This window comes from Bos indicus, chromosome 18 (assembly GCF_029378745.1).
Source record: "Bos indicus isolate NIAB-ARS_2022 breed Sahiwal x Tharparkar chromosome 18, NIAB-ARS_B.indTharparkar_mat_pri_1.0, whole genome shotgun sequence".
Taxonomy (NCBI): Eukaryota; Metazoa; Chordata; class Mammalia; order Artiodactyla; family Bovidae; genus Bos; species Bos indicus.
In genome coordinates this window covers 62327707-62350217 of record NC_091777.1, presented here as the reverse complement: position 1 = coordinate 62350217, position 22511 = coordinate 62327707, and the positions used below count along the sequence as shown (strand labels likewise).

At 53.6% G+C, this 22511-nt stretch overlaps 1 protein-coding gene across 1 annotated transcript; it reads right to left on the bottom strand.

The window, feature by feature from the left end:
• Window positions 1-281: 281 nt before the first annotated feature.
• CACNG8 (calcium voltage-gated channel auxiliary subunit gamma 8) lies at window positions 282-15053 on the bottom strand. The gene is made up of 4 exons (XM_019978359.2): window positions 14558-15053; window positions 4469-4552; window positions 3160-3300; window positions 282-1299 (listed from the first exon to the last, which is right to left on the bottom strand). Exons 1-4 carry the CDS (start codon window positions 14745-14747, stop codon window positions 536-538), a joined length of 1179 nt encoding a protein of 392 aa, XP_019833918.2. The 5' UTR covers window positions 14748-15053; the 3' UTR covers window positions 282-535.
• Between the last annotated feature and the right edge of the window lie 7458 nt (window positions 15054-22511).

Here is a 22511-nt window from a genome sequence, read left to right as displayed (position 1 = left end):
ATGAACGCCCACGCCCATCCCACCTCATTGTGCCTCTCTGCATCCCTTTGGTCTTTCTGTCTCTTTATATAGAGCATATATATATATAGTTTGTAGGTATAACTCTATATTCGTGTGTTATGGGCCCCTCTCCAGGAGTTGGGCTGGGCTGGGAGTCCCTCCCTGAGCCCCGCCCCCACATGCACACAGCAAAACATTAAAAAGAAAACATCTCAAAACTGCAAAAAACACCACAGCCCTCCCCCCTCCCCCCCAACCCCACAAAAAAATAAAACACAACGCTCGCTCCCAACGGCCCCCTCCCTTCCCTTCCCTTCCCCCTCCCTCAGGGTCCCTGATTCAGAGGGTGGGGGGATGTTCCCCCACAGCCGGGTGGGCGGGGGTAGGGCGGGGAGGGGGCGCGGGGGAAGGCCGAGCAGTCTCCAGCGCGCTCACGGGGAAGGAGGGGGGCGCCCCCGACCCCCGGCAGCCTCGTTGCACGCGCGCCCGCGCACGCGCCCCGGACACGCCCCCCTCCGCGCCCCAAGGCGCGCCCCTACACGGGCGTGGTTTTCCTGTTGAGCGTGTTGGTGTTGGAGGCGCCGGCCTCCTTGGCTAGGGTCCCGGGGGCGGGCGCGGCGGGGGCGGGTGGGGCTGGCGCGGGCGCGGCTGGCGGCCCGGTGACCGTGACCGTGACGCCGCCGCCCGCCTCCTTGGGGAAGGCGTTGTGCAGCGTGAGGAAGCCGGGCGCCCCCGCGCGGTCCCGCTCCGCGCCCGCCCCGCCGCCGCCGCCGCCGCCTCCCGCCCCCCCCGCACCCCCGGCCGCCCCGCCGTACGCCCCGCCGCCGGCACCGGCGCTCGCCAGCCCCGCGGCCACGCTGCCCTTGGACGGGTCGCGGCTGAGCGTGTACATGGAGATGTCCGTGGAGGCGAAGCCCGGGCCCCCGGCGCCGCCGGGAGACGCGTCCCGCGAAGGCGACGGCTCGCTGGAGCGGGAGCTAGAGCGGGAGCGGCGGCGGTAGCGGAAGCGGTAACTGGGCAGACGGAGGATGGCCGAGGGGCCGCTCCCGCCACTGCCGCCCGCGCCCCCGCCGGCCTTGAGCAGGTCCGAGCGAGACTGGCAGTGCGCCTCGCGGCTGCGCTCGATGTAAATGTTGACGGCCAGCACGCCGATCACCTCGGCCAGGATGAACGACAGCCCGCCGAAGTAGAAGGACCAGCCGTATGAGTAGTGGTTCTTCTTCTCCTCGTCCCGCTTCGGGCCCGGCTCGCCCGCGTTGGCCGAGATGTACACGATCACCCCGATGATGTTGCTCAGGCCTGGGCGGGGACGGTCAGACGGGAGCCTCGAGGCAGTCCCTGGCCCCGCCCCCACCCTGGGCTCCGCCCCCGGTCTAGGCCCCGCCCAACTCTGGCCTAAGCTCCATCCACAATGGCCTAGGCCCCGCCCCAGCCTAAGCTCCACCCCTGATGGTCTATGCCCCGCCCTGCTTTGGCCTAAGCTCCACCCACGGTGGCCTAGGCCCCGCCCCCTGGCCTAAACTCCACGCCTGAGGGTCTAGTCCGCACCCCATTCCGGTCTAAGCTCCACCCACTATGATCTAGATCACACCCCAAATGGTCCATATACCACACTGAGCATTTAGGCCCCAACCAGTGTTGATCTATGCTCGGCCTGACATGGTCCAAGCTCTTTCCAGATGGCCTAAATTCCTCCCCAGCTGGCTCAGGCCTCACCTTAAGTGAAAGTGAAGTCGCTCAGTCGTGTCCGACTCTTTGCGACCCCAGGGACTGTAGCCTACCAGGCTCCTCCCTCCATGGGATTCTCCAGGCAAGAGTACTGGAGTGGGTTGCCATTTCCTTCTCCAGGGGATCTTCCCGACCCAGGGATCAAACCCAGGTCTCCTAAATTCCAGGCAGAGGCTTTAACCTCTGAGCCACCAGGGAAGCCCACGGCCCCAAATCTTGCTTCGGATGGTCCACCATCCCTGGCTAACTCAGGTCCTAGTCTGTTGTTCTAAAGCTCACTCTAGCTGATCTAAACGCTGCCCTAGTTGGTCCAGGGCCCACCCTAGATGGTTCAGGCTTACCCTTAGTGGTCCAGATCCCTCCGGGAAGACCCAAGCCCTGCCCTAGACAGTCTTAACTCCTGCCCAGATGGTCCAGGCCCTTCCCTGGCTGGCCTAAACTCTGCCCTTGATAAGATGACCCGGGCCCTATACTGATTGGTCTAACTCCCCCCTAACTTTATAAATGTTGGCCTCACCCTCGACTCGTTTTAAGTCTGTTAATAAGGTAATCCCGTTGACTCTCTAGACCCCCACTCTGGTTGATCTGAACTCTCTCATGATTATCATCTATTCTAGGCCTTCCTCTTGGTAGCCTTACTAGAGCAGGAAAGAGGGGGACACAACTTAGAAACTAGACAATCTAGTCTAAGCCCCACCTCCAGCTTGCTAAGCTCCGCCCCCTGAGGATCGAGGCCAGACTTCCCTAGGCCCAGTTTGTAGTTAGCCCCGCCTTTCAAACCCTCCAAGCCCCACCCCTGCAGGTCACATCCTTCTCTGAAAACATCCCCTGCTATTTATGCTGAACCCTCCTCCTCTTCAGGATTCCACCGCTTTGAGAAGACTGTATGTTCCGGAATGGCCCAGTACTACTCACGTCGAGTAGGAGGGGGGTCTTGCCCCTTTAAAAAGCCGTGCCTCACTACCTAGTTGGCCTGGAAACTTTCTCAGGACCCGCCCCTTCTTAGATACACCGGAGCCCACAAGGTCCGGCCCCCCAGAGCAGGCTCCTCCCCACCTGTGTTCAAATCACTTTCTCTCCCTCTTCCCCCAGGTCCTCCCGATCCTCAAGACCTCAGTTCAGCCTCAAGCCCCCCTCTCCCAGGTTCCTTCCCTTCCATCTCCTGGACCGCCGGCTTTGGAATCTGAACTCCTGGAATCCCGGGTTACGCGGTAGACACCTGTCTGAGCTGGGTTCATTCCCCGAGAATACGGCGGGAAGGCTACACCTTCCTCGCCCAGCGGGTGGCGATGGAGCTTGGGATAGAGCCTAGGAAGGCTCTGGGCCCCAGGGAGCGCCCCGGCAAGGTGGCTTTGCAGGCGCGCCCGCGCGCACACACACAGACACACGTGCGCGCGCGCAGGTGGGCCGCCCCCTCCCTCTGCCTCGCACCTGCTGCCACGAACAGGATCCCTGCTCCCAGGATGATGTTCCTCTTGGACTTGTAGACTCGGGAGGCCGCCACGCACACGCCCCCGAGCAGCAGCAGGATGGCGCTGAGGATGGGGAAGATGCTGGAGGCCCGCACGACCCCTGGAGAGAGACAGGAGAGGGGCGGGGGGTGGGGAGGGAACCAGGGCGTCAGTCACGGCCGCCTGCGCCCCTGGGGCCCCGCGCCTCCTGTGTGCCTTGTCCCCCTTCTCTCTCACTGGTTCTCCCATTCCTCCCCTCTGCCCGTGTTCTGGTTCTTTTCTGTCTCACTTTGTCTCGTCTTTAAAATTTCTCTCTTTAGAGATCTGATGGCCCCCCTCTCTCTTTTTCTTCGTCCTTTTCTTTCTTCCTCTGTGTTTCTCCTGGCATATTTTTTCTGCCCTTTAATTTTTCTAACCACTCTCCCTCTTTTCCACCCCACCCACCCCGCCTCTGAACGCCTCTATTTCCCTTGTGGACCATCTCCCTCTCTTTTTCCTTCTCGCAAGCGCGTTCCCTTCCTCTCTTCTGCGCCTTTCCCCTTTCTCCAGATCCTTCTTTCCATCACATCTCTAAATCCCGCTCTCCCTCCCACCCCTCGTCCGCCTGGCTTCACCTGTCTCTCCGGGTCTCTCTTCTCTCTTCCCCTGCCCCCTCCATCGCTCCCTCTCCCGTTCTCTTCTTTTTCTCCTGTCTCTTCTCTCCTCCCTTTTCTGCCTTGCTTCATCCGTAGCTCTGGGTTTCCCTTCTCTTCCCCCCTTTCTCCTCCCTCTCTCTCTCTCTCTCTCTCTCTCTGCAGTCCTTTCCACTCTCCCCCAAACCCCAGGCAACCAGATCCTGCGATTTCTGAGTCCGGCTGAGGCCGCAGCCAATCCCAACTCAGGGTTTGCCGCGTTCTCGGGGTAGCTACCAATCGCACCGCGGGCTTCCCCAGCCAACTCCCGGGAGTGGCCAGGCCGCGCCGCAGATTGCCTCTCGGGCCCAGAGTGCGGTTGGCCAATCCGGGCCCGGAGAGGGACAACCAGTCACGGCCCGGAGTACCCAGGCCGGCACGGCAGCCAATCAGCTCCGGGGATCCCCCGTCTGCCCGCCCCGAGGTGAGAGGAGGGGGCGGGAGAGGGCCCACTGAGCCAATCGGAGGCCAGAGGATCTCGGTATCTTGGCTTGGCTTGGCTGACAAGCTCATCTCGGCGCGTCGATCTAAGCGTGGGAGCACAGCCCTCTCTCCCCTCCCACGTGCCCGAGCCCAGCAGCACCCCCCCACACAACTCCGCCCCAGACCCCCACGTACGGAGCAGATACTCCGCGCTGTCATGGTCGTAGTCCGTGTCCTCCGGGAAATGGTTGATCTTCACGCAGACGCCTCTTTTCAACCCTGGAGGGGAATGGGGGGCGGGGGGTGATGGTGGTGGGCACTTAACAGTTGGGGAACTCTGGGTGAGAAAAGACAACCCCCCCTTTCCTCAAACCCCTTCTCTTTCTGGGCTGATTGGGAGACAGGAAATACTGGCTCCTGAACGTGGCTGCGCACCTGGGACAAACTTTCAAACTCCCTGGCCTCAGTTTCCCAACCAGGTTTTAAAACAAGGACAAAGGAAAACATCCAACACTCACTAAAAGGCCACAGGGACCTTTGCCCTGTAACCTGGACGGGGACAGTCTCTCCGGCCTCTGTTTCCCCCTCTGTAAGAAAGGTGTTGGTTTCAGTGATGTCAAGGACCCTTCAACTCGAAACCCGTTGAAAATACGTGGGAAAACGGAGAGGCGACAGAGGACGAAAAGGACTCCATTTCCCGTGTGTGTGTGTGTGTGTGTGTGTGTGTGTGTGTGTGTGTGTGTGTTAGTCACTTAGTTGTGTCCGACTCTTTGTGACCCCATGGACTATAATCTACCAGGCTCCTTGGTCCTTGGGATTCTCCAGGCAAGAATACTGGAGTGGGTTGCCATTTCCTTCTCCAGGGGATCTTCCCAACCCAGGGATCGAACCCAGATTTCCCGCATTGCAGGCAAGACGCTTTACCACCGTCTGAGCCGCCCATGAGGCCCTATGAAGCCTTGAGTCCCCATGGAGGAGAGAGCAGCCCCAGTGGATCAGTGGGGTGGTCATCTCTTCAATCCTCTGTTTGGGGAGTAGGGTTCCCCCTCTTTCGGCGCCCAGCACCTGAAGTCCTCAGGGAGGCAATGAAGCGGTTGGAACAAGCCAAGGCAAGCTAGGGGTGAGGTATGCCTCCAGGGGTCCTGCAGTCAGAGCCCCCTCCTTCCTCCCAGAACACGCATCCTTACATAGCTGGAGACTGGTATATAAATCAGTATAAAGACACTTTGTTTCCTCAATTCTCCAGGCACCTTCCCATCTCCAGGCCTCTGCCCAGTGCTTTGGAACACTGCTCACATTCTTCCTGGAGAAGAATTTAACCCTTGCAAGAGAGCAGCGCCCGGGCACCTGCTTGAGGAAGATTTCCTTCACAAAGACCCCTCCCACCCATTCTGGGAGGGGTAGCCGCTTTTTTTTTTTTTTTAAGCACGCATTGGGTTGCTTTATGATCTTCTTCTTCAGCACGCTGGGAGTTCCTGAATGGAGGTGGGGAGCGGGGATGGGGTCTGATTCCTTCGTGTGTCTCTAGCATTGCCTGGCACCAAAGGAGGTGTCGAGAAATAAGTGTTGAAAGAATTAGATTATGAACCATAAGGATAGCAGAAGGGGAGGTTTGAGGCAGAAGATGACAGGGAAAGAAATACAGGTAAAGGAAAGGATTGGAAAGAAGGACTATAAGGCAGTGAATAATTCCACTAAGCGCTAACATTTGTTAAGCGCTTCTGAGGTAGATTAACTCATCCAGAGCTCCCAGGAGACCCATGAAATAGATAATGGTATTGGTGTCGTGCAGTGGCCGAACGTTAAGAACTGGAGTCGCGCTGTTTGATAATGAAGCCTGAATCCATCATGTCCTTACACCACATCCTTGTTGGCCTTATTTGGACTAGTTTGCTTCCGTCCCTTTTCCTATAACATGGGGCGTACTAGGATGCACCTCCCCAGTTGTTACGAGGGTTGAATCCAGGTACAGAGATTTAGCACTTTGCTGGGAACACAATTGAGTGTTCCGTTGATACCACGTCATACACCCATTGTCCAGATGAGGAAACAGAGGCATAGAAAGGGTTCTTTGATTCATAGCTGATGGGTGGTGGAAGCAGAATTCAAACACACATCAGTTTGCTCCCACTGGAATCTAAGCCTGTAGGTGTCCCAACATCTAGAAGAATGCCTAGAGCATCAGCAATGCTTGATATTTGCATGTAAGAATGGTTGAATGGGCAAGAAGTGCATGAAAAGATGGTCCATATAAATGAATCATTAGGGAAATGCAAGTGAAAACAACAATGAAATACTATCTCATAGATATGAGATACTATCCCATTCAGACGGCTACTGTAAACAAACAAAACAAAACAGAAAATAACCAGTGTTAGTGAGGATGTGGAGAAATTGGAACTTGTCTGCACTGCTGGTGGGAAAGTAAACTGGTTCGGTCTCTATGGACAATAGGATGGAGGGTCCTCAAAAAATTAAAAACAAAATTACTATGAAAGTGAAGGCGCTCGGTCTTTGCGACCCCATGGACTGTAGCCCTCCAGGCCCCTCCATCCATGGGGTTTTCCAAGCAAGAATACTGGAGTGGGTTGCCATTTTCTTCTCGAGGGTATCTGCCCGACCCATGGATTGAACTCAGGTCTCCCACATTGCAGGCAGACTCTTTACCCTCTGAGCCACCAGGGAATCCCATAATTCTTCTGTTTTAGGTTTTGGTTTATTTGGCCAGGAGGCATATGGGATCTTAGCTGCAACTCCACCTCTGGGTATATACGAAAAAGAATTGAGAGCAAGGTCTCTAAGAAATATACAAATATATCCATTTTTGTAGCAGCATTATTCACAACAGCCAAAAGCAACCTAAGTGTTCATCAACGCATGAACCGATAAACAAAGTGTGGCATATGGATAGAATGGAATATTGTCCAGCCTTTTAAAAACAACGGAATTCTGACACATGCCACAACCTGGATGAACCTTGAAGACATGCAAAGTGTAATAAGTCAGTCACACAAATACAAACACTATATGATTCTACTCATATGAGGTGTCTAAAGCAGTCAAATTCAGAGACAGAAAGAATGATGGTTGCCAGGGGCTGGGAGTGGGGAAGAATGGGTAGAGTTTCAATTCTGCACAATGAAAAGTATTTTGGAGCTTGGTACACAATGTAAATATACTTAACACTGCTGAACTGTGCTTTTAAAATGGGTTAAGATGATATATTTTACGTTATGTGCATTTTACTACACTTAAAAAAAAAAGCAATTGAATGAGTGAATGAAGATATATCTTGTGGGAGCAAATGCTTACCCAACAGCACATCCACTATGGTCTGGTAGGTGGGTTCAAGTTCTCTCTTTCTTGAATGGGATCATAGTGCTTTTCTCAAAACATGAATGATAATTCAGTGAGATTGAGCATGGAAAGTAGACAGCATGCAGACTCTCTCCACAGACTAGTTATGCTGTAAGTAATAATAACTAGTACTTTGTTGTTTTTATTTAATCACTAAGTCGTGGCTGACTCCTTGCGATCCCATGGACTGTACCCACCAGGCTCCTCTGTCCAAGGGATTTCCCAGGCAAGAATACTGGAGAGGGTTGCCATTCCCTTCTCCAGGGGATCTTCCTGACCCAGGAATGGAACCCGTGTCTCCTGCATTGCAGGTAGATTCTTAACCACTGAATCACCTGGGAGGTCCACTTAACTAGTATAAAACTTACTGAGGGCTAACCACACGCCAGACACCACTCCAAGCATTTGACAGCTGTTAACACTCTCAGAAGAGGACTGGATGGCATCACTGATTCAATGAACTTGAACTTGGGCAAACTCTGTGAGATGGTGAGGGACGGGGAGGCCTGGCGTGCTGCAGTCCATGGGGTCACAAAGGGTCGTACACAACTTGGTGACTGAACAATACCCTCATCATGGATGACCAACCCTAAGGATATCAGGAAATAATAGCACCCCTGCAAATTTCCCTGGTAGCTCAGACGGTAAAGTGTCTGCCTACAATGCAGGAGACCCGGGTTCGATCCCTGGGTCAGGAAGATCTCCTGGAGAAGGGAATGGCAACCCACTCCAGTATTCTTGCCTGAAGAATCCCACGGACGGAGGAGCATGGTAGGCTACAGTTCATGGGGTCGCAAAGAGATGGACACGACTGAGCGACTTCACTTCACTGCATTATAGGTGAGGAAACTGAGGCGTAAGTTGCTCAATCCCATGTGGAAGTTAAATCATGATGAGGAGAGTTTGGACCTCAGAGGTGAGCTGTCTGCTTGTTCGTTTGTTTGGGCTACACTGTGCAGCTTGTGGGATCTTAGGTCCCCGACCGGGGATCGAACCCATGTCCCCTGCAGTGGAAGCAGGGAGTCCTAACCACTGCACTGCCAGGGAATTCCCAGAAGCCAGCATCTTTAGGGAAGCAGAGCACAGTGGTTATGGTAGCCACAAGCTCAGGCTTTGAAAGTGTATTCTCTGGCTCCGCATACCAGGACAGTCACTTCCCAGTTGTGTGGCTTTGGGGTTTTGAATACCTCTGAGCTTCAGCTTCCTGGCTTGGAAAATGAGGATGGTGATATGACCAGATAAGGTTTGATAAGTGCTCACTCCGCGTATGTGTGGGGCTTCCCACCTGGCGCCATGGTTAAAGAACCGCCTGCCAATGCAGGAGACATAAGAGATGCAGGTTCCATCCTTGAGTCGGAAAGATCCCCTGGAGGTGGGCAAGGCAACTCACTGCAGTATCCTGGGCTGGAGAATCCCAGGAAAAGAGGAGCCTGGCGGGCTACAGTTGACCGGGTCGCAAAGAGTTGGACACACTGAAGCGACTTAGCACGCACACGCCGTGAAACACAGGAGTTAAAGAGCAGAGAATCTGGGGGTTATGTGGCTTGCCTCAGCATATTATCCAACCGCCTGGTCCGGGAGCTCTGTGTGTGTAGGAATGGTGGTAATGCAAACCAGCACGTCCCCGAGGGCCCGCAGAGCACAGACCCGGGCGGGCCTGGGAGTGAAGCCCTGCGCACTGCGGCGAGGACCCCTGCAGACACATGCACTGACCCCCGCATGTTGGGTGGCCGTGTAGCTGACTCACTTCCCCTTTCTGGCCATCAGCTTCCTGCTCTGACAAACTCTCATGAAAATAATACCTTCCCTCCTGGAGCAATTGGGAGGATTCAATGAGATAATAAGGCCTGCAAAGTGCTGAGCACAGGGGCCTTCAATAGGCTGCTAGAGTAAATTGGGCTGTAGGTCCAAATCCTGGGCACTGAGATTCCTGAGAAGGGGGTTAGACCCATCCGGATGCCCCCAGCCCCAGGAGGTTGGTTCTGAAAGGAGGCAGTTGAGATGAAGCGTGAGCCTAAAATATGCATCGGATTTCAGATTCATATGAAGAAAAAAGCATCATATTTCATTAATATTTGTTATATTGCTCACATATAAAATAATATTTTGGCTATGCTTGGTTAAATAAAATCGATTACTAACCTTTATATTAATATATTGTATAATTGCATTTATTAAATTCGACTCGTTGAACCTTCCCTTTGTACTTGTTTTAATGTCACTTAGTGTTGTTGTTTAATCACTCAGTCGTGTCCAACTCTTTGTGACCCCGTGGACTGTAGACCGCCAGGATCCTCTGTCTGTGGGCTTCTCCAGTCAAGAATACTAGAGTGTGTTACCATTTCCTTCTCTAGAGGGTTTTCCCAACCCAGGGATGAACCCACATCTCCTACATTGGCAGGCAGATTCTTTACCACTGAACCACTAGGGAAGCCCTTTAATGTCACTAGTAGAAAGCTACAGTCCATGGGGTGGCAGAGTCCAAGAGGACTGAGCGAGTCAGCAAAGCACACAGCACAGAAACATTTAAGTTATAGAGGCAGCTTGTGTGATGTTTCTGTTGGGCAGTGCTGGCTGGAGGGATGGGACTTCCGGGTTATCGAGGAGGGGAGATCCAGGGATGGGTCACCCAAATTCCTAATAATAAGAACAGAGTAGAAGCTACACAGTCTAGCCTTTACACTGTGTCTACTGGCCTTCTGAATGTAATAACTCACTGGGCTCCCTCCGTAGCCCTGTAGGTTAGGGGTTATTATAACGCCCATCTCACTGACGGGGAAAAGAAGCAGAGACGTTGAACATATGGCTCAAGATCACGTTTCCGTGCCTGGCAGGCAGGAGGTAACCCAATGAGTTCTGTTCCAGAGTCTGAGACTCCATCACCACTTCCTACTGCGTTTCTCAGAGACACTTGGAAGGAGACAGGATGAGACCCAAGGATTCCCTGGGGGACAGCACCTTCTGAGGACTGCAGCCCCAGGGGAACACTTTCTACACTCCTGGATCCTTGAATAGGATGGAGGCTGGTGGATGTGCTGACTTAGGAAACAAAACAGACACGGACTCCAGTGCTGACTCGATGGCCTGTTAGCTGTGTGACCTTGGGAAAGTTGCTTCCCTTCTCTGAGCCCTAAGCTTTCGTTTTCGGAGATGGGGGTAACGGTCGTAAACAGTGCGCAGGGTTACTGTGAGAATCCAGTGGCACACGAATGATGACTAAGTAACAATAAAGCCGACCTGCCTTTAACCCGTCCTTAAGTCATTTCCTTTGTCTCCGGGGACCCCACTTAGCCCGTTATTTCCCCCTAACCTCTGTGGTCTTTCCTTTCTCAGCTCCCTTTGCTGGCTCTTCTCATCTGTCTGATTGTCTTTGAATACTGGACTAGCTCAGTCGTTGGCCCTTCAACTAACCTTTGTGCATGTTTCTGTCTCTGCTCATCCATCCACATGCCATGACCCACCGCTCCCCCAGCCCAGACATCCCCCTGAACCCTGGCCTCATACATCTTAACACTAATGTCTTAGATTGGGGGGTTAGCAAACTACGGCCCAAAGGCCAAACCCAGTGAAGAGTAGGTTTTACTTATTAAAAAAAAAAAAAAAAAAAAGATTGAAAAACTGTCAAGGAAGACTCTCGTGGTATGAGAAAATGATATGGAATTCAAATGTCAGTGCCCGTAAAGGAAGTTTAATTGGAACCCAGCCACACTCATCCACTCACGCATTGTCTCTGGTTGTTTTTAGTAGTGGTGACAGAGATCACACGCCCCACAAAGCTTAAAAAATTGACTGTGCGGCGCTTTGTGGGTCCTCTCCTATGCGGACTCCTGTCTTAGACATTATCACCAGCAGGCACCCCCAATTTAACATTTCCAAACCTGAGCTCATGATAGCCCTCCTTACGATAAATTAGGGCTTCCCTGGCGGCTCAGACAGTCAAGAATCTGCCTACCGATGCGGGAGACACGGGTTCGATCCCTGGGTCCTGAAGATCCCCTGGAGAAAGAAGGGAATGACTACCCACTCCAGTATTCTTGCCTGGAGAATCCCATGGACAGAGGAGCCTGGTGGGCTACAGACCATGCGGTTACAAAGAGTCGGGCATGACTGAGCGACTGAACAACTGAGAGAAAGTAAGACAAATACATAAAATACCAACTGTTTCAACGGATAAATACCCCCCGCCTCCACCCCTACCACATTGTCCAGGGCTCAGGCCACAGACTTCAAGCAGTGACTCTCACTAGGGGCTGTTTAATCCTAGTCCAGAGACAGTGATTTTGGTGGCCATGCTGATGGATGCTGCTGGTCTTTGGAGGCAGAGCCCGGGAATATTGCTAAACCTCCTACAACACAGAGGACCTTCCTTCCACCCGCCACCCACCACCACCCCCACCGGCCACTGCAATGCGGAATTATCCATCCCCCAAAAGGTCAACAAGGCTGAGGTTGGAAAACCCTGCTTTCAAGACATCCAACTCCTTTCTCTCACATCCTGCCACTGCCCCCAGCAGCAGTTCCTGCCTGCCCGCTGTAGCTGCAGAAGGTGTTCTCAATTCAAATCCCAATTCTATGTCTCCCACCCCAGATAAGCCAGCTCCTGTTTTCCCTTTTCCCTCCCGCTTCCCTCTCAGAGACATAGCACAGCGATCCCCTTAACCTTTCAGCCAACTCCTGTCATTCCTCTGCCCAGGAGGCTGCGATGGGAAAAGCAGATCACATCCCAGGACCAGAAAGTTCGTGCACCTTGCTGGCACCTCCTACTGCGTTCCTCCCACACCGGCTCTGCCCTGGCCAGGTGGTGGGCCTCCCCTGGCACGGGGCACATTCCCATTGAGGAGCTGGGTTCTACAGCCTAAAGCATTCCCCTCCAGAAGCCACATGGCTCCATCTTTGGGTCCATTCAGCCCACCCTTCGGATGTCACCCGCTAGGTCTCCTTTATCTCCAGTTTTTACAGCTTCACACTCTTGCCCCTAACACTTCCCATCCCCTCCTTTGCTCTTTTTCCTCCTTAGCACTCAGCTCCATCTAACAGCCTAAATGTTGTATTTACTCATCTTTCTTATCATCTCTCTCTCCTTCTAGAATGTAAGACACATAACAACAGGGATCTTTGTTGTTGCTGTTTTTCCTTGCACTGCAGCTGTAGCTCCAATATCAAGACTGGTGCCTGGCACATAGTAGAAACTCAATAAACAGTGGTTTTTGAAGGAAGGGATGAATACATGGAAATATGATTCACAGTACATTGTCCTGGGGGTTCCAAGAGGCAAGTCCCCACACACGGCTCTGTGCCTGATGCTTGGTCAGACCAGGGAATGAAGATGAAGTCAGATGCCCACACGAGGAAGAGAACTAACATCATGGGGAAATTGGACAGGTGTGAGGCAATAGGGAGCAGAGGTGACTGGGGAAAAGGAGACCCACATGCATGATCTGAAGAAGCAGCTGCTACTCGGATCTGGCCGACCAGGACTGCTGGACAACGCCAGCCCCGTGTTATCAGATCTTCCACTAGTTTAAAAGAAGCTGGAAATTGGATTCTCAACATGCAGTCTCCCTATTTTTAAATGTTGGCAACCGATGCTGATTGTGGTTTGGGTTTTAAACGCTCTGCACGCCAGACAAAGCATATCTGTAAATCCCATCCTTCAGACCCGAGTTCTCTTGGCTCTGCCCCCAGCCACAGCTGGGTGACCTTCAGTGAGTGGCTTAACTTCTCTGAGCCTCGGTTTCCTCATCCCCAACCAGAGGATAGCATCCCGCCCCTGCCAGGGGATTAAATAAGAAAATAACATTTCTGGCCTATTGAGAGCGCCCAGCAAAACAGAGGAGGAAACGATGGGGAAAAGAGAAGGATTAAAAGAAGAGAAGTGACGGATTGTGATCTTTTGGGCCCTGTACGGGGAAATTGGGGATTGGCTGGTTCCTTCTTCGAGTTGCAGACCAGGGCTGGTGAGGCTGGGGAGGTGAGCAGGTAGTCGCCATACCGGGGAAGGGGCACCGACACACAAGAGGACTGGGACTAAGGTGTCCTGCGTCCCAGCCCAGCACCTCCATGCCATATGGAAAGAAATGGCAAAGCTGAGAATGGGACGCAGGGGTTGCTAAGTGGGAGAGGGCTGGCCCAGGGGGAAAGTCGGGGTAGATGGGAGGCAGGGGGAACCGGCTGGGAGGGAGGCTGCAAGAGGGAAAGAGCGGGACCAGAGAAAGCAGAGATGGAAACTGGAAGAGGCACTGCCTCCGCTGCGAGAGGAAGAGGCCAAAGGGAGGCTGAGTGGGCCTAAGGGGAAGCAGAGCCCCGGAAAGGGCCAGGGAAGACAAGGACCAGGGGCGGAGGCGGGGAGAGGAAGCCAGGACAAGACTCCCGGAAGACAAGCCCCCAGAAGCAAAGAGGAGGGGACCACGAGTTCCGTTCCTACGGGGTGTGATGTTTGAGGGGACAAACAGCCCACGTGGGGCCAGAGGGTCAAAGGGGATGAGGAAGGCGCTGGAAACGGGGTCATCCGAGGTCAGGGCGCTCAGAGCCAGGACGCAGGGAGCGACGATGCCACCGGCAAGGAGGATCAGGGGTGAGAGGGCAGGAGGGCGGGAAAATAGAGGGTGCCAGCGTTGGGGTCCAGGCTGAGGTGGTCCCCTAGTAGAGGGAGGCCGGACCCCCGGAGGGGTGGGAGGGAGAGAGGAGGGGGTGCTTTCCCCGCGAAGGGAGGGAAGAGGAAAAGGCTCAAGGGGCCCTGCTGAGTGATGGAGAGGCGAGCGGGAGGGGGGCGGGGGCAGGTTCAGGCGAGGGTCAAGACCCAGAGAAGGGTGGGAAGCCAAGGGTGAGGGGTGGCGGGGCGGCGGCCAGGCAGGAGCAGCGGGGGGCGAAGAGCCACCCAGGGTGGAGGCCGCGGGAGACTCGGGGGGCGGGGGCGCGGGGCCCTACCTTCCAGGCAGCAGATCCTCCAGAGGCCCGAGTGCGTGAGGCCGCCGGGGTCCTTCTTCTCCGCGGCGCCGCCGCCCCCTCCGCGCTGGGGGGGCCCGTCGTCGCCGCCGGCGCCCGCCGTGAGGTTGGTGGTGTTGCAGATGAAGGCGCGCGTGTAGAGCCAGTAGTCGGTGCTAATGGCGATGGTCATGAGGCCGAAGGCCGCGAAGGCGCCCACCGTCGTCAGCAGCACCTGCACCCCCTTCTCGCACCAGAGGCCCCGCTCCTCGTTCCAGCGCTTCAGCGACTCCAGCTTGACCACGGGCAGCCGGGGGGCCGCGGGCCACCACCGGGGCAGCGGGGGCGGGGCCGTGCCGGCGGCTGGTGGGGGGCACAGCGCAGGCAGAAGTGGGGGGCCCCCCCGAGGCGGAGGGCCGGGGAGAGGGGGTGGTGGCTGGGGAGGGGGCCGGCGAGGAGGAGGCTGCAGGCCGGGGACGGGGTCAGAGGGCCGCCATGGTCGCCTGCGAGTGGAGGGCAGGGGTAAGGCGAGAGGAGGATTAGACAGCGGCTCGCCTGGATACCGCCGCACCTGCACCCCTCCCCACGCTAAAAAAAAATCCCTACTGTTTCCTAGGTTGAAGAAACGCCTTCCAAGATGCTTACCTCTGCCTCCCTCGCCCTGAAAAACATTTCCCTGTGTCAAATAAAGTCTTCCCACTAACCTCCTTCTGAGAAAAAGCCACCCCCCATCCTTGCGTCCCTGCCAGTGGGTAGGACACTCTTCCAGGCCCCCCTGACTCCGCCCCCTGGTCTCATTGTCCCCCAACCCCAACACACACACAGTGAAACCATCCCTCACTCCCAGCCCCCAGAGCCTCCTCCTCCCAGCCCCCAGAGCCTCCTCCTCCCAAGGAACCCCTGTCCTGCTCTTCATTTCTTACAAAATGTTCTCATAAAGTTCTCCCCCTTCCCTATCTTCCCCTGCAAGGCCCACCTCTTCACCTACCATGGCCTCTACTGAGGAAAAAGAAATCTCCCAATCTCCTTAGCTGGAGGGGGAAAAAAAAAAAAAAGCCAACAACACAACAGAACCTAAATCTTCCCAACTGATCCTCACTGTTAGCACAACTCAGAAAAACACAGCTATCATCACTTCACCTCCACAGTCTCCTCTGTGTGGGAATCCCCCTACCTCCACCCCACTCCCAACCCCAGGACTCAGTCTCTGGACCAGGGTTCTCAACCTTGATGGCACCTTGAAACCACCAGAGGACCTTGAAAGACACTGATGCTTGAGAAACTCCGATTTCACCGGTCTGGGGTGTATGTAGCCCCAAGCATCTAGGTTTTTAGAAGCTCCCCAGGGGATTCTTTTAAACAATCCAACAGTGTTGGACTCTCTGGTTTAGAAGAATGACCCCCATCTCCATGACATCCCCCCTAACTGCCCCCACCTGACTCCCTTGGACCATCCTCCCATCCCCGACCACGTCTTGGACTCAAGGAAAACCCCCCATTCTCTCGTTTCCTTGTGGGAGTCTTCCGAAACGGATTAACTTAGACAAACTCATCATAGCCATCGCTTTCTCCTCCATTAAGAAAAATTTCCTCCGTGAGTTGCATGGCATTTTCTACTCACAGGAATCCCTTTCTCCAGACCCCAAACTCCTCTCCATTCAGAAATCTGCCAAGCTTGGACCTGTGAACTCTCAGCGGTAGAAGGAAATCCCCCAGCCCCTGCCGAGCATCCCCCCACTCTATTACCCTGCCCCCCCACCAGCTCGCCAGTAAGTCTGAGCCCTGTCTGTCATGCATGAGGATAAGCCCCATCAACTCCAGACCTCCCCAGCTCACTTTGACCTCTCACTCTCTCTTGAACTTACAAGAACCTCCTCCCCTCACCTCTACCCTGACTTTCACATCATGAAGAATCAATGCCATAAACTCCTGCCATCCTGCTCCACTCACTCTGGCTCCCAACATCTCTTCTGCTCAAGAGAATCCCGTTCATGGCTCTCCAGCAGCCCCCAACTCCCCTTCTTGGGAACACCCCCAGACCTCCCCCTACTCTTTCACCTGTGCAGCAACATACGCTCGCTGTACATTTATTTTTCTTCCAAATTTAAAAAGCTCCCCTCCATAGATGGTGCCCCCCAGAAAAATCTGATCCCTAAGATTACAACTCTTTTTCAAGCAGGAATGATTTCCCACTCAGCACCCCCGCAAGTGTCCGTTCACGTTCCTCTCCCACAGCACCCCACCACCATGCCCCCTGGCCCTGCCTCTTCCATCCCACTCCAGGCATACATCCCTTAGCTGCTCCCACCACTCACTTTCCTACACTTCTTTCCCCAAACCCCTATTCCAGTTAAGAACCTGGAAGCCTTAGGGGAGGGGAGGGGGGAACCAACCCCATACTGGGTCCCATATCAGGGTGACCTTGGCCTCTTCCGCCCCCATCAGCTGGCCCTCACTGGGTCTGCTCTAAGGAGGGGTGTTGGAAAGGTTGTCTATGGGGGGGGTGTCTCCATGGCAACTGGGGCCCCACACGTGTGTTCTCTCCTCCCCTCCACTCCTGCCTGCCCACGCGCGGCCCCTGGCCCGGCCGATTCATCAGTGCCCTGGACGCTGTCATCCCCAGACACCTCCCTCCTCCCCCACCACCACCACTTCTCCTCACTTCTGGACCCTTCCCCTCTCTCCTCTCCGGAAACATGCTGAGTTTACCCTCCTGTCCGCCTCTCGGCCTCTTCTCTCTGCATCTGTGCCCCTCACCACCGGCAGCATCACCTCCACTATCCTAGCAAATTCCTGCCTCCACCTGGGGTGAGGCTGTGACCCTGGGATGTACCCCTGCCCCTGCGGGGGCCCCCTAAAGCCCCCATCCCTGGGATAAGGAAGGGATGGAAAGAGGAGGCCACTCAGCGAAATTCTCCATCAAATCAAGATCGGAAGATCTTTTCATTTTGTCGATTTGGGGGGCAATTTGCTTGATTTTAGGGGTTCTTCCTTTCGTCCCCCTGTCAGCAGCAGCAAAGGAGGGAGCAGGGGACCCCCCAATTCGAGAGCTCCGGTATATGAGAGGGGTCATCTTCCCCTCTGCCTCGGAAGGGGACCAGCTCCTTCCTCCAGAATTGGGAGGGGTGGTCACAGAGCCTTCCTTCTACACATCCACCCACCTCCGATTAATAAAAAGATCTGTCTCACCTCTGTTAACGATAGGTCAACTCTCCGATGCACTGGGGAGGGGACGTTGAGCCCCCTTGTCGGCAACCCCCCCAGAACAGCCCTTGGGGCTCCCAATTCTCACTGCTCCCCCTCCCCCAGCAGCGAGGGACCCAGGCGTCCGACCTGGTCGGGGGCGGTGATGAGGAGGTGGACGGGGGGAATGGGGGTGTTGAGCTGGGAGGGGAGGCTGGGGGCAGCTCTGAGCTCGGGCCCCTGAGGGAGAGGGGGTCGGGATGGGGAAAAAAAAAAAAAGGTGAAGAGACAATTTGGTTCTCGTGTCGCCGGGTAAAGTGCGGAGCTGGAGGACGAGAGAGGGAAGGAGGAGGGAGGGGGGAGGGGAGCCGCCGAGGATGGGGGAGCCACGGAGAGGAGATGGATGGGGGGGAGGGAAGTGATGGGGGGCAGGGTCTGTTGGCAGGAGGAAGCTGGGGAAGAAGAGAGAGACCCAGAGAGGGAGGCAGAGAGACGGAGCCAGGAGAAGCGGAAAGAGAGAGACCCGGAGTCGGGGAAACAGAAATGGGGGAGGGAGAAAATTGGGGGAGGCAGCGGCTGGTAGCAGAAGGAAGTTGGAGAGGGAGACACACACACAGAGAGCGAAATACCCTGAGAGAGAAAGGGACAGAGGCAGAGACGGAAAGAGAGAAAGCCAGAGACGGGGGAGAGAAGCGGGTGGGGAAAGATTCTGGCGAGGGAGAGGATGGGGGGTCAGGATCTGGGTAGCAGGAGGAAAGAAGAGACAGAGAGAGTCATCCAGAGAGGGGGAGGAGAGACAGATGGGGGGAGACAGACAGAGAGAGACTGAGAGCATGAGGGAGAGAGATGGGGAGAGGAGGGGAGAGATGAAGCAGGAAGAGAAATTGGGGCTGGGGGCAACGGTCCCATAGAGAGAAGAACGCTAGAGAGAGAGAGAGGAGAGAGAGAACACGAAAGAAATTTAGGCAGGCGGGAGCTGAGTGGCAGAAAGTGCCTGGAGATAGAAAGGCAGGTGCAGAAGGGAAGAGAGAGACCCAGAGAGGGAGACAGATGGGGACAGACTGGGGCTGGGGGAGCGAGAGATCCAGGGAACGAGAGACAGAGGTAGAGACGGAAGAGGCATCCAAAAGAAGCCGGAGGAAAATAGAGGGGCCAGGCTCCATCGAACGGAGGAGGTCAGAGAGAAAGGCTTCCCCTGCCCCCGCCCCCGCCCGCGGCCCCAGCCTCGGCTCCCTACCCCCATCCCCATTTCAAAGCCACCACCCCACCCCCACTAGCCTCCATCTCTCCACAGCATCGCTTGCCGCCGCCACCGCCTCTTCCTGTCGTCATAGCAACAGGATCCAGGCGCCCAGCCAAGGCTGGCAGCGGCGGCCGGAAATGAGGGGAGGGCCTTTTAAAAAGGACCCCAGGAGCTCTCCCCTTTCCCCAAACCCAAGGAAAAGCTCCACCTCCCCGAGTCTCCCCACCATTCACCCCCCACCAAGTGGCAAGGGCAAAGAGCCGCTGAAAATAAAATTATATTCAATTTGCCAGGATCGGAAGCCTTTTAAGTTTCACCAATATCTTTTTTTTCTTCTTACCCCCTACCCACCCCTAGTTCAAAGAGTTAGATTCCCCCCAAGATAGGGATGGGAGTGAGGAGAAAAGTAGGATGTATGAAGCTTGAGTGGAAATAAGTTTTAAAGAAGTCTGTCTGGGGTTGGGTTGGAGGGCTATGTAACAGTTTTGAGATGCGTGGATTTGCAAGTTCTAGAACTAGCCAGTGGGTAGAAGGTGGGACAACTCAAGGTAGAAAATCTGAGATGAGGGTCAGAAAGTTTGGTTTGGGGATTCAAACCACAGAGCTGCCTGTAGCCACTGTGTGACCTTGGGCAAAACATTTCCTCTCTTCTAGACTCAGTTATAAGGGGAGCAAAAACTCGCCTGCAATTAAACAGGAACACGGGTGAGAAAAGGTCTCTATAGGCTGCTCTAGACAAGCAGTGTTTCAAGACTGTGTTTGCGGAAATGGAATCAAAAGCTAAAAGCTCTTGTTTGTAGATATTTTGATGATGGCTCACTCTGACTGGTGTGAGGTGATACCTCATTGTAGTTTTGATCTGCCTTTCTCTAATAATTAGTGAAGTTGAGCATCTTTTCATGTGCCTCTTAAATGTCTTCTTTGGAGAAATGTCAGTTTAGATGGGAGCAAGGTCCGAAAGGGAGGGGATATATGTGTACATATAGCTGATTCACTTCTTTGTACAGCAGAAATTAACACAACACTGAAAAGCAACAATACCCCAGTTAAGAAAACAAAACACCAACTCAAAAACTAAAAGCTAGCCCTAGCCACAGACTTGGGCTAGCGAGTTTGCATACTGTCTCATGGAATCCTTGCTGAGTCCTTGCAGCGCGGGAGCTGATGTTCCCATATCGAAGATGAACAAACTGAGGCTCAGAGATGTGCAGTGATTTTCCCATGATCACCCGGGAAATACAAAGTCAGGTCTGGAGATGAAGCAGCCTCTTTGCAGGGAGTTGCTGTGACTGGTCAGCAAAAGGTGATGAACTTCAGAGCCGTGTAACCATTCCTGTGTTCTTCCTGTGTCAGCTCCTCCCTGCTGGTGGAGGTGGAGGGGGGTGGGGTGGCCCTGGCAGAAGACAGAGAAACCCTGTGCTCCCCACACATCCGACTACCTCCCCCGAAGCAGCATCTCAGATTTCTACTGGAGTTTCACAGGTAAGTTTAAAAGGGGAGAGGGGCATTCTGACATCCTTGATGTAGAAGCAAAGAAACACCAGCCTCCAGGGAAGGGGCCTGGAACTCACCCATCTGAGAAACATTTGTTCAGCCTCGGTTCTTTCGTCAGGGAGGAGGAGAGAGACGTGGACAGCAATGGTAATAGATACGAATTGACTGCTGAAGGTTACAGATTCTAAATGATTTGCAGGCATGGACTAGGTCTTCTGGGTTCTCTTCTTAGCTCCCATTTTAAAGACGTGAAAACTGAGGCTGAGAGGTAAACACAGCCTGCAAATAGGAAGCAGTAACAATGGAAACACCGAGTCAAGTCTTCAGATTCCAGAAACTGTGATATTTTTCACTGCTTCTTGGTTCTTCAGCTGGAGTATGAGGGAGATGTTTATATCCTAACTGGGGGAACTATAAATAAGCAAAAATAGATACTTTGAAAGGGTGAAAACAACATGAAGATGATAAAGTAAGCCAGGGTTTCTAAACCTCAGAACTACTGACATTTGGGCTGGATGATTCTCTGTGATGGATGGGGGGAGGGGGCTACCCAGCATCCAGGGGACTCTACTCACTTAGGTGTCAGTAGCCAAAGATCGTAAATAAAAAGAATGCAGTCTGTTCCACCTCGAATCTTGCTTCTTACTGGAAGTCTTTTACCATTTTCAACTCTTTCTTCTCTTATTTGCCTTTACATCCCTAAATAATGACCTTCCAGATGCATCAACATTATACATCATAGATTCTTCACTCTGATAGATTAGGCTTTAACTCATGTAGACCTCATTTTCCTCCCTAGAAGTATTTTTAATTCTTCTGTTGGTTAGAAGAATTTTGTGGCGTTAAGTACTAGACTTATGATTTCTTCTTTCGGAGGGCATATCTTTTCTCTCTCTCTCTTTTTAGCAACTTTATTGAGATAGAACATACATGCCATGCAATTCACCCGCTTCAAGTGTACAGTTCAAGGGCTTTTAACTATACTTATAAAATAGGGCATCCACCTTGGACACACTTAAGAACATTCTCATTATTCCAAGGAGATGTCACACACCCCTCAGCCAGCCACTACCCTCCATCTCCCCACATACCCTACCCAGCCCCAGGCAATCATTAATCTACTTTCTGTCTGGATAGATTTGCCAGTTCTAGACTTTTCATATAAAGGGAGTCATATACGTTCATTTGTGACGGGCTTCTTTCACTTAGCATTATGTCTTCAAGGTTCATTCATGTATCAGTACTCCATTTCCTTTTATTGCAGGATAATATTCCATTGTATGGATACACCACATTTGTCTACTGGATATTTGGGTTAGTTCTGGATTTGGCCACTTGAGTAACACTACTGTGAACATTTGTGTACACTTTTTTTGTGGCAACATTTTTTCATGTCTCTTGGATGTGTAGCAGGTTTCCCTGGTGGCTCGACTGGTAAAGAATCTGCCTGCAATGTGAGAGACCTGGGTTCGATCCCTGGGTTGGGAAGATCCCCTGGAGAAGGGAAACGCTACCCACTCTAGTATTCTGGCCTGGAGAATTCCATGGACTGTAAAGTCCATGGGGTCGCAAAGAGTCGGATATGACTCAGCAACTTTCACTTTCACTTTCACTTTGGATGTATATATAGCTAGGAGTGGAATGTCTGGATCACATGTTTATCCTTTTAAGAAACGAAGTCCAGCATCTCTAAATTTCATTCTGCATCCTAGAAATGTTAGACCCACTGAACGAGCCTTCAGCTCATGGAAGGACTCTTCAGAGGGGTGTTGCAGAAAATGGACCCTTTCAGCTCTCATTTCTAAGTTTTCTCCTGAATTCATCTTGCATTAACCGAAGTCTCCCATGGAATTAACCTGGAGACCTAGAAGCTGTAGGCTCAGAGATAGGTCTGCTGCTGCTAAGTCGCTTCAGTTGTGTCCGACTCTGTGCGACCGCATAGACGGCAGCCCACCAGGCTCCCCCGTCCCTGGGATTCTCCAGTCAAGAACGCTGGAGTGGGTTGCCATTTCCTTCTCCAATGCATGAAAGTGAAAA

What these genes read in the sequence shown, in the direction of transcription:
- CACNG8 (XM_019978359.2), bottom strand. Translation starts at nt 14,747, where the DNA reads ATGACCATCGCCATTAGCACCGACTACTGGCTCTACACGCGCGCCTTC. An exon ending in GAGGATCTGCTGCCTGGAAG is followed by an intron (nt 4,553 to 14,557) that starts GTAGGGCCCCGC and finishes ATTCCCCTCCAG; the next exon opens with GGTTGAAAAGAGGCGTCTGC. An exon ending in GATCCTGTTCGTGGCAGCAG is followed by an intron (nt 1,300 to 3,159) that starts GTGCGAGGCAGA and finishes GTCCCCGCCCAG; the next exon opens with GCCTGAGCAACATCATCGGG.